The sequence below is a fragment of the Lithobates pipiens genome, unplaced genomic scaffold (assembly GCF_037356315.1).
Source record: "Lithobates pipiens isolate NorthernLeopardFrog02 unplaced genomic scaffold, aLitPip1_a1.2 Scaffold_18, whole genome shotgun sequence".
Taxonomy (NCBI): domain Eukaryota; kingdom Metazoa; phylum Chordata; class Amphibia; order Anura; family Ranidae; genus Lithobates; species Lithobates pipiens.
Genome location: NW_027507758.1, coordinates 21,295,845 through 21,307,164, shown reverse-complemented (window position 1 = coordinate 21,307,164; position 11,320 = coordinate 21,295,845). Strand labels below are relative to the sequence as shown.

Here is an 11,320-nt window from a genome sequence, read left to right as displayed (position 1 = left end):
CACTGTGTGCTCCATTAAAGGCCTCCTCAGACCTCAGTGCAGAGCACTGTGTGCATTACAGGCCACCTCAGACCACTGTCTAGAGCACTGTATGCATTACAGGCCTCCTCAGACCACCATCCAGGACATTGTGTGCATTACAGGCCACCCCAGACTGTCCCAAGCACTCTGTGCTCCATTAAAGGCCTCCTCAGACCTTCGTCCAGAGCACTGTGTGCATTACAGGCCTCCTCAAACCACTGTCCAGAGCACTGTGTGCATTACAGGCCTCCTCAGACCCCCATCCAGAGAACTGTGCATTACAGGCCTCCTCAGACCATCCAGAGCACTCACTGTGCATTACAGGTCTTGTAACAAAACTTTTTTTTTTTTTTAAATAGTTTTTTTAGTAAATATAAATTTTAAATCAAAATTACCACTGGTAGCGGGTTACACCTTATTCGGCACCGTGTCTCAGTGTGGAGGTGGCTATTCTGATAAGGGCAGGGCTTTGCTGTCAGAGCTGCCCTCCTGATAATTGGTGGGGTCATAATAAAAGTAGAAAACTCACAGATCCACAGAATGGATATTCAATAACAAGCTCATTGATCTGTATTACCCGATCCACTGCACATATTCCAATACAAGGAAGACACTTCCTAGACCTTAACAACTGATGCATTTCGAAATGCGTCAGCCACATAGGTCCGAGAAGTGTCTTTCCTGGATTTTAATATGTGCAGTGGATTGATCAATACGGATCACTGTTGATGTGGATGAGCTTGTTCTCAGCTGTTTGTAAGTATACAACTGTTTTATAACTGGAATTAAAAGATTTATAAAGGTAATGCGCAAGGCTGGTGCAAACTCTTCTTTTGTTTTTTTCCCCAGTGTTCCGATATATAAACTACCACGTAACTTTTCTGTTGGCTAGGAAGGGGTTACCCCTATGAATTGTCCAAGTGTGACCATGTGAGTCTGGCTGGCTGATATCCCAGAGGTGGGACAGGGATAGGAGGCAGCATGTAACATTTAACCTTTTGTAATTGAAGAGGATTGTCTCTGTTATATTTTATATATCATACTTCCTCTGTAATTCTGTCATGTGATTCTCCTTCTCTGGGTTATTGATATTTTTAGTTTATTTGTAATATTTATTTTTGCCTAAAACCATCCTTCTCTGTCCCAACACACAGAGGCGGAGAGACGAGAGGCTGACGCTCTATGACCTAGAGAGCCACAGATTAAAGTCCCATCAGATCAGGAGGGCGACATGTGGAGACAAGTCCTTGAGAACGGCAGGTAAAGGGAAAGACAATCTAACAATCTACAGGCAGATCCATTTGTAACATTGTAATCCGTAGGTTTCCTCTTATATATAAATCCATAATAATACCTCCTGGAGATGTACATTGTACAGTTCAAGGTTCTGGAAGAGGACAATTCTCCGTCAGGTTCTTCCTCTCCCAACCTCCATAATTTCAGCAGAAGACACCCTACGACAGTCATATCCAGTATGACCTCTTGCGGGGGGGTTCTTAGCACCATAGGGTCTGCCAGGTCAATTCACTGGGTTGAAATATTCCTATATTTTCCTTCAAGCTGAACTCCAGGCAAAACTTTAGGAGAAAATGATCCAGTTATATATATATATATATATATATATATATATATATATATTAAAATAACCATTAAAGCTGAATCCCAGGCATGAATATTATTACATAGTTCCAGCTTGGACTCATGCAGCCATGCATAAACCATACATGTGGGATCCCTCTAGAACTGCTCTTTTCAACCTTTTTAACATTGAGGAACCCTTGTATCAGGGAACCCCTGCTAATAATTACAATATCTACAGTTCCCGGCCCATTAGCTTGTTGGTCAGTTGGAAGACCACCCTCTTCTCTTACAGGTAGCTATAACAAACAATGGTTTCAATGATTATTTAGCTGAAAGGCAGACATTTCTCATTGCCCAAGGACCCCCAAGCAACCTTTGGAGGAACACTAGGGTTCCACAAAACCCTGGTCAAGAATGGCTTCTCAAGAAGCTGGAAATCACTGTAGTAGGCACTGTGCCTCCAGCGGTCTCCACTAACTTCCAGCTTGGCATAGGAGCTATTTTTTAGATCACTTTGCATTCCCTAAATGCCTGCAGAGTGTTCTGTAACTAAACCAGAAGAGGAGGTGGGGTGGTGACATCACACTCTCTACCTCATCCAATCAGAGAAAGATTTGCATTCTTTGAAAAGATGCACAGCCATCTCTGAGCCCGGCACCCACTCAGTGTTGTGCCCCTTTAAGATGTTGGCTTTTTCTTGTGTAGCGCCGACTCCTAAAGAGCACGCTCTATGTGCTTTTGGCATTTAATCTTCCTTGAACCGCAGTTTGGTTTTGGGTTTAATTACTTGAAATTTTGGCCTTAGTACCAGTCTGGCTGGATTGCACTGTGTTCTGCTTGACCATAGGTGGTGCTGTCATCCCTGGCAGGTGCTAGAACACAGTCCAGTTGGGTGCATTAAGTGTCTGTTCTCTCTCGGAACCAGCCCAGTGGGAGTGTCACTCTTGCTGTGCATTCTGGGAGAGGGTACTTAAGGTGCTGACGTCAAGTGCTTCGGGTTTCCGGTCCAGAAGTGCCTTCTGACTGTTTGGTCCTGGTCCTCCTGACCAGCCCCCAGGGCTCTCATGGCCTGGGGTGCGGATTCACCTGACTTCAAGTCTTGGGGCTGACTGGCCCGAGGCAAAATAACTGAAAGAAGGATTCAAAGGTGGTGCCGTCTCGGTTTGTGGAGAGGCCCAGCAACTGTAGAAGCATCCACGGGAGGACGCTTCGGGAGAAGTCCACGCAAAGGTTGGCTTCCCAGCAGGAGGCTAAGTTGAAAGACCCCAAGTGAATCTGGTCTCGTATGATATCGCCGGACCGGCTGCAAGATACTGGTACCGTACGAGGGTTCTCTGAGTTGACTACATCTTTCAGTTTTATTCAAGTGTTCTACAAGAAGTCTGTAGCAGAGACTTTATTCAAGTGTTCTACAACAAGTCTGTGGCAGAGACTTTGTTTGATTTAAACACCCTGGTGGCTGCTAGGCCTGGTGAGAGAAGGACTATCCGATAAGGGTGAGGATCCAGCTGTGAATGGCTATTCTCTGGATTTCCTAACTTGGTGAGAGACTCCTTTGTCCATTTGATTTAGTTCAAGTGTACCTGAACTTTCCTACCTAAACCCTCTAACCCTACTTTGAAAGACTGCGTTTGTTTATTCTTTTATGCAAATAAAAATTCCTTAAGCGGATCTGGCGTCAGTCTCTGCAGTTCTTGGGCCATCTACCTCGGGAAACCCCTAGACATACACGAGGTCAAGAAGGTAACGGTAAGCCCAATTAAATCAGCCGCTCCTTCGGGGGTCAGTGCTACACTTGTGACTTTTTCATCATGGCCTGAATGCTGACAGTAAATGGGGTGAATACTGGAGAACGTATTATAAGCAAAGGAATAAAGTGGTGGTCGTTCGGGTTGCCCATCAAGCAGGTAGACCTGCAAGCCAAATGGGCACCAATTCATCAACTTTACTTTACAATATGTTGTTGAGTATTCACCCCATTTACTGTCAGCATTTGAGCCCTGATGAAGCGGGAGTGTTGAGCCCGTAAACACATTGGCTTTTTCTTATGACTTCTCATATCCAATATTATCCAATAAAGATTTATTAATATTAAAAATTCACTAAACCTTGTACATAAAATCTTTTCTCCATGTCCCTCTAAATGGTCCATTTCTCCTTCTATAGGGGTTAATGTTGACATTCAGTCTGTCTGTTTCTTTACAGGTCGGCCTTCAATGAGCACTGGCCGTACAGCGCTCTGGTTCCAGTTGGGATTGGCGGTGCCGCACTTTGCTGGCTATTATGTGGAGGCAAAAGGAAGACTATAGAAATGGGGGATGGATGGTGGGGACACGGAGAGAAACCCACCCAGAAGGAGGATACCAGAATTTGTTCATTCCAGGTGGAGGTATCTGAAGATGTTATAAAGGTAAAAAAATGGAACCCCCAATAGAAAATGGCTTTATTACGCTTCATACGGCAGAAAGTCAGTGCAAAGTATTGTAACCCAAGATAACTGAACAGGAGTAATTTTTCATTGTTCTGGCTGCTGCATGAAAACTCAGATTTGTGTCTCTGCCCCTCCCACAATGGTGAGATTCCCTACAGTAGTTTGTGTCTCTGCCCCTCCCACAATAGTGAGATTCCCTACAGTAGTTTGTGTCTCTGCCCCTCCCATAATAGTGAGATTCCCTACAGTAGTTTGTGTCTCTGCCCCTCCCACAATGGTGAGATTTCCCTCTAGTAGTTTGTGTCTCTGCCCCTCCCACAATGGTGAGATTCCCTACAGTAGTTTGTGTCTCTGCCCCTCCCACAATAGTGAGATTCCCTACAGTAGTTTGTGTCTCTGCCCCTCCCATAATAGTGAGATTCCCTACAGTAGTTTGTGTCTCTGCCCCTCCCATAATGGGGAGATTTCCCTCTAGTAGTTTGTGTCTCTGCCCCTCCCACAATGGTGATGTTTCCTCAGTAGTTTGTGTCTCTGTCCCTCCCACAATAGTGAGATTTTCTACAGTAGTTTGCATCTCTGCCCCTCCCACAATGGGGAGATTTCCCAGCAGTAGTTTGTGTCTCTGCCCCTCCCACAATGATGAGATTTCCTGAAGCAGTTTGTGTCTCTGCCCCTCCCACAATGGTGAGATTTCCTGCAGTAGTTTGTGTCTCTGCCCCTCCCACAATGGTGAGATTTCCCAGCAGTAGTTTGTGTCTCTGCCCCTCCCACAATGATGAGATTTCCTGAAGCAGTTTGTGTCTCTGCCCCTCCCACAATGATGAGATTTCCTGCAGTAGTTTGTGTCTCTGCCCCTCCCACAATGGTGAGATTTCCTGAAGCAGTTTGTGTCTCTGCCCCTCCCACAATGGTGAGATTTCCTGCAGTAGTTTGTGTCTCTGCCCCTCCCACAATGGTGAGATTTCCTACAGTAGTTTGTGTCTCTGCCCCTCTCACAATGGTGAGATTTCCCTGCAGATGGTTATAGATGTGGGACATAAGAAATCAGTTAAAGTGGCTGCAAACCCTTACATACCACTTTTACCTGCACGGTTTAGGAAATATTTGCCATATACGCTTGCGCCGATGTCATTGGCGCATGCGCTGACGTCATCAGCGTATGCGCACTGAAGAAAGTGCCGTTTCTAAAGGGCCCGTGCCGTGACCGGCGGCTTCCACGCGGGAGTGACGTCACGTGATTCCGGCTAGTCACAGAGCCAGAGTCTGCGGCCCCGGAAGGAAGAGGGGTGAAGATGGACACGGGCTTTGTTTGATGGTAAGTGGCACATAATGGGCTGGTATGCAGGAATTATGTCCCATTGTTGGTGTCAGTGAGAAGAATACAGTGGAACCTTGGATTACGAGCATAATTTGTTCCAGAAGAATGCTTGTAATTCAAAGCACTCGTATATCAAAGCGTGCTTCCTCATAGAAGTCAATGGAAACTCAGATAATTCATTACACATTGACTTCTATGGTATGCAGTACCGCATGTGGCCAGAGGTGGGGGGGGACAGGAGACACTCAGAAACCGCTCAGAGCCGCTCGGATGCACTTGGAGAGGCTCGGAAACACTCAGGAACATAGTGTTTCTGAGTGGCTCGGAGTGTATCCGAGTGGCTCCGAATGTGACTTCTGTCCCCGCACCTCTGGCCAAATGCAGTACTGCACTCCGCAGAATCTGCAGAATCCGCAGAATCTGTTTGAATCCTGCTTGTACTGCGAGACAACGTTCGGAAACCGAGTCAGAATAAAAAGAAAAATAATAGCTCATATTGCTCTTTAACCACTTAAGCCCCGGAAGAATTTACCCCCTTCCTAACCAGAGTACTTTTTGCGATTCGGCACTGCGTCGCTTTAACTGACAATTGCGCGGTCGTTGCGACGTGGCTCCCAAACAAAATTTACGTCCTTTTTTTCCCACAAATAGAGCTTTCTTTTGGTGGTATTTGATCACCTCTGCGGTTTTTATTTTTTCACTATAAACAAAAAATAGCTACAATTTTAAAAAAAACGCATTCTTTTTTACTTTTTGCTATAATAAATATCCCCAAAAAATATTAAAAAAAATTATTTTTTCCTCAGTTTAGGCCGATACATATTCTACATATTTTTGGTAAACAAGAATCGTAATAAGCGTTTACTGATTGGTTTACACAAAAGTTATAGCGTCTACAAAATAGGGGATAGTTTTATGGCATTTTTATTGATAATTTTTTTTTTACTAGTAATGGCGGTGATCATCGATTTTTATCGTGACTGCGACATTGTGGCCGACACATCGGACATTTTTGACATATTTGTGGGGACCATTGGCATTAATACAGCGATTAGTGCTAAAAAATTGCATTGATTACTGTAAAAATGTCACTGGCAGAGAAGGGGTTAACCACTAAGTGGCGCTGTAGGGGTTAAGTGTGTCCTAGGGGAGTGATTCTAACTGGGGGGGGGGGGCTGTGTGTGACACGTCATTGATCTCTGCTCCCGATTACAGGGAGAGCTGATCAGTGACACTGTCACTAGGCAGAACGGGGAGATGCTTGTTTACATTAGCATCTCCCTTTTCTTCCACACCGTGAGACAATCGCGGGGACCCCCGATCACGGCCACAGAACCGCCTCTCAAGGGGCAATGTACAGGTACGTTAATCTGCCTGTACATGCCCTTCTGTCGACGTATATCGGCGTGAGGAGGTCGGGAAGCGGTTAACAGCGTTACTTGCAATCCCAGGTATTACTGTAGTGTAGGGATATGCAATTAGAGGACCTCCAGCTGTTGCAAAACTACAAGTCCCATCATGCCTCTGCCTCTGGGTGTCATGCTTGAGGCTGTCACAGTCTTGCTATGCCTCATGGGACTTGTAGTTCTGCAACAGCTGGAGGTCCGCTAATTGCATATCCCTGCAGTAGTATCTCCTGACATCTGGTCCCTGGGCCGCAGAAAGGAGACCACTGATCTAGTATATGTCTATAAGGCTGCTTTCACACTGGGGCGGATTTCAGGCGTTACAGCGCTAAAAATAGCGCCTGTGTAGTGCCTGAAAAAAACCGGAGGGCTTTCACACTGAAGCGGTGCGCTGGCAGGACAGTGAAAAAAGTCCTGCTAGCCGCATCTTTGGAGCGGTGAAGGAGCGGTGTATTCACCGCTCCTAAACCGCTCCTACCCATTGAAATCAATGGGACAGCGCGGCAATACCGCCGGCATAGCGCCGCTGCAGCGGGCTTTGCGGGCGGTTTTAACCCTTTTTTGGCCGCTAGCGGGGGTTAAAACCACCCCGCTAGCGCCCGCAGACCGCTGCTAAAACGACGGTAAAGCACCGCTAAAAATAGCGGCGCTTTACCGCCGACACCGCTCCCGCCCCAGTGTGAAAGCAGCCTTAAGCATTTTGAGATAATTTTTTTTTTTTAATACAGATAAGATTGAATTTATGATTTTTTTGCACATAAAAAATCCCACATGGGTATTCTTCGGGGTTGATTTACTAAAGGGAAATAGACTGCGCACTGTGCAAGTGTAGTTGCTCCAGAGCTTAGTAAATAAGGTGATGCTTCACTTTGCACAAAATATCCCGTCACATTTAAGGAAAAAAATAATAATTTTTGCTTGCATATGATTGCATGGTAGAAGTCAGCAGAGCTTCCCCTCATTTACTAATCTCGGGGACAACTGCACTTGAAGAGGTGCAACTCAACTTGCAAAGTGTATAGTGTGTTTGCCTTTAGTGAATCCACCCCATTGCCTCTCTCAGCCAATACCTGGACAAACACAATAATGCCGCGTACACACGATTGGAATTCTCGTCGGAAAAAGCTCTGATGGTTTTCCCGACGGAATTCGGCTCAAGCTGTCTTGCCTACACACGGTCACATCAAATTCCGATCATTTATAAACGCGGTGACGTACATCACGTACGATGTGACTAGAAAAAGGAAGTTCAATAGCCAGTAGCCAATAGCTTCCATCTCGTAGTTGAATCTGAGCATGCGTGATTTTTGCCATGTCGGAATTGCATACACACGATCGGAATTACCGATAGAAAGTTTTTCCGTCGGGAAAATTGAGAACACGTTATCAATTTTTGGCTGGTCGGAAATTCGGACAGCTAAATTCCGATGGAGCGTACACATGGTCGCATTTTCCGATGAAAAGCTCTCACCGGTCTTTTTTCTGGCCGGAATTCCGATCGTGTGTACGCGGCATAAGATTTGGAAACTGTGGCACATAATGGAAAGCCCTCTTTGAATGTCTCATAAGACGAGCATGGGTGACTTTACCTTTTCCTCCCCTAAGTGGACTCTACTCTCTTCCTCCTCATCACTCCCTCATTTCTAATTTTACTTCTGAAGTTAAATATAGTTAGGATAAGATATATTACTAGCTCTCATTAGCTAGATCAGCCTTTCTCAACCTTTTCAACACAGAGGAACCCTTGAAATAGTTCTCCGGTTTCGGGGAACCCCTTCTAAAAATGAGAAATCTACAACTCGTGATACATTAGTGTGATGGTCAGTGGGAAGAATGGTCCTTACACTTGTGGTCATTGGGAAGAATTACCTCCTTACAGATAGATAAAAAGATCAATGGTGTCGGTGGGAACTTATCTGAGAGGCAGAAATTGCCCAATGCTGAAGGAACCCCTACAACCTCTGGAGGAACCCTGGTTGAGAATCACTGAGCTAGATAATTGTAGCTTGTACCTTGCTATCTCACTATGAACAATAAAATTCATTACACCCAGAGGATTTATTTAAGCCGCCGTTTTACTTACGTAATATCATTCACTGCGGTATTTGGAAGTGTAGCCTACTTTTTGATGGACTCAGATCTGCTTTGAATTGTAAATTTAAATGGTAGAATTAAAAAAAACGCTATTCTTGTTGCATCATATGATATAAAGCTTGCATGCTTGACTTCTGATGCGACCTTGTACTCGTGGTGAAAAATGAATAAAACGTTACCTGTAGTGTATTTTTAACGCTGGAAATCTGGCCAATGTTCAAAAAGGAAATGTCCCAGGAACTAATATTATTATTAAATCTGAGTACTATAGAGCTGAGGCGTAAGTGTGGAGTTCAGAATCAGTCTGGATGGAGAATCTCAGGGAGGCGAGACAGTTCTCACTTAACCTCCCCCCCCCCCCCCAAAAAAAAAAAAAAAAATTGGTGTCAAGACCTTCAAGACCTGGATCACCTGCTGGTGGCACAATGCACAATGGTTTCCTGAGAGGAGGGTTGTAGCTCCAGTGTCTCCCAGCAGCCAGCAGACCCCACTAATCAGTTTTCACCTGATGGTGGCTATTGGGAGAGTATTGAGGTCCTCCCCTACTAAGTGCTTCTTGCTCCAGTGTTTTGCTTGCTGTCGGATACTGCTAGCTGTTATCCTGCTTTTGCTCCTGCCCTGTTTGCTGTATCCTGTATCCCGCTGCCTTGTACCCGCTCCCCCTTGTTCCTGATCCCATTTAATTTTCAACCCCTTCAGTTTCCCTTGCTTTTCAGTGTTCCCCTATTTGTAGGTATTTGATATAGTTAGTTGTTAATTAGGCTTTATGTTGGTTAATCATTAGTCAGGCATTCTGTCACTGTTTTGTTTTTTTTTTTGCTTCTTTTCTTCATGTTTGCTGTGTGCTCGTGTTTGGGAGGATTTTGTTTCACTGTAAATAAATCTCACTTAAAGAGGAGGGCCACCTTAAAAAAATATATATTAAAAGTCAGCAGCTACAAATACTTTTAATAAATGGACACTTACCTGTCCAGGGTGCCCGTGATGTTGGCAGCAGATGACGAGCAACCGCTCATCTCTCGACTGCCCCCGCCGCCACCCTCTGTCAGGGAATCAGGAAGTGAAGCGTTCCCTACTGTGCATGCGCGAGCGCGCTGCACTTCTTCACTGGTCTCCGTTGTGTTCTGGGAACTGTGTGTTTCCCAGAACACAACGGGGGGGGGGTCATCTGTGGCTAGCTGCGGCTAGCTATTCCTGGAAGTGGGTGCAGATACCTGGATTATACAGGTATCTGCACCCCCTCCCCCCTGAAACGTGCCAATTGTGGCACCGGAGGGGGGGGGGGGAATCCGATGAGCGAAAGTTCCACTTTAGGTTGGAACTCCGCTTTAAATTGATCCACCAGGTTTATATGTCACCCCAAAAATTATCCAGAATTTACCCAAATTCCTCCTCACATTGTTGGAAGTGTGGAAATGAAAATGCTGATTTCAATCATATACTATAGTCCTGCTCTATGGCTCAAGCCTTTTGGGCAGAGGTCATCACTACTCTAACTTCGATCCACATCCCCCTGAGTGTGTCAGTTTGCTAGCTGGGCTTAGTGGGCTCCTTAGCCCACCGCCGAGCAACCAGGACCATTATTGGACTCCTGTGGTTTTACGCTAGGAAGGCGCTGCTTCTAAAATGGAAACAACCAGAAGTGCCCTCTGTAAATATATGTGTAGCGTCAGTACTCCTAATGAGTACGCGCTATATGTTTAAATTTAATTTTTGCTCAAAACTGTAATGAGTTTTGGGACTAATTGTGCTAAATTGTATTTTGGCATCGGTTTGGCTGGGCTGCATGGAAGTTCTGCCTGGTCATAGGTGGGGTTGTACACCTGTGGGAGCTTATAGAACGCAGTCTGGTTGGACGCACTGGGTACCAATCTCTATCTCGGAACCAATCAGCGGGCGCAAGGCTGTCTGCTTGGTAAGAGCCTGGAAGCTGAGCTGCCATTGACATTGATTGAATCTACAATTCTTCCAGTATTGCCGGACTGGCTGAAAGATTCTGGTACAGTAAGAAAAGTTCCTACTTCTACCCTTCCGGTTGTAACCAAGTTTCCAACCAAGTCTGTGTGAGAGACTTTGAATGTGAAAATTACCTGTTGGCTGCTAAACCCAACAGTTAAAGAGTCTAGTTGTGAGTGTCTGTTCCCTGGATTGTGTACAGAGAGAGAGACTTTTGTTGAAGTCAGCAGTTCCAAACACCTGAGATAAACTTTACCCTCATACCCTCTATTCCCCACTTAGAGACTGAGTTTGTTCAATCGTTTTATGCAAAATAAAAATCCTAACAAGGAATTCAAGTGTCGGTCTCTACAGTTACTGGGTTATCAACCGTGGGAACCCCTAGACAAGGACAACGAGTGCGAGCTCGAGGAGGTAATCGGTAAGCCCAGAAAAATTCAGCCGCTCCTTCGGGGGTTAGTGCTACATATGGAAATCACTGGTCAACTCAGCAGAACCACTCTACAAAGCAGC

The 11,320-nt window shown here is 45.4% G+C and overlaps 1 protein-coding gene across 1 annotated transcript in view; it reads left to right on the top strand.

Annotated features, from left to right (window-relative positions):
• Positions 1–1,144: 1,144 nt before the first annotated feature.
• LOC143986996 (epoxide hydrolase 1-like) overlaps positions 1,145–11,320 on the top strand; it is a 31,270-nt gene continuing 21,094 nt past the window's right edge. Inside the window, exons 1-2 of the mRNA XM_077485433.1 lie at positions 1,145–1,281; positions 3,808–4,012. Of these exons, the coding sequence (XP_077341559.1) occupies positions 1,253–1,281; positions 3,808–4,012 (234 nt within the window). The 5' untranslated portion in view covers positions 1,145–1,252. The remainder of the gene's footprint in view (positions 1,282–3,807; positions 4,013–11,320) is intronic.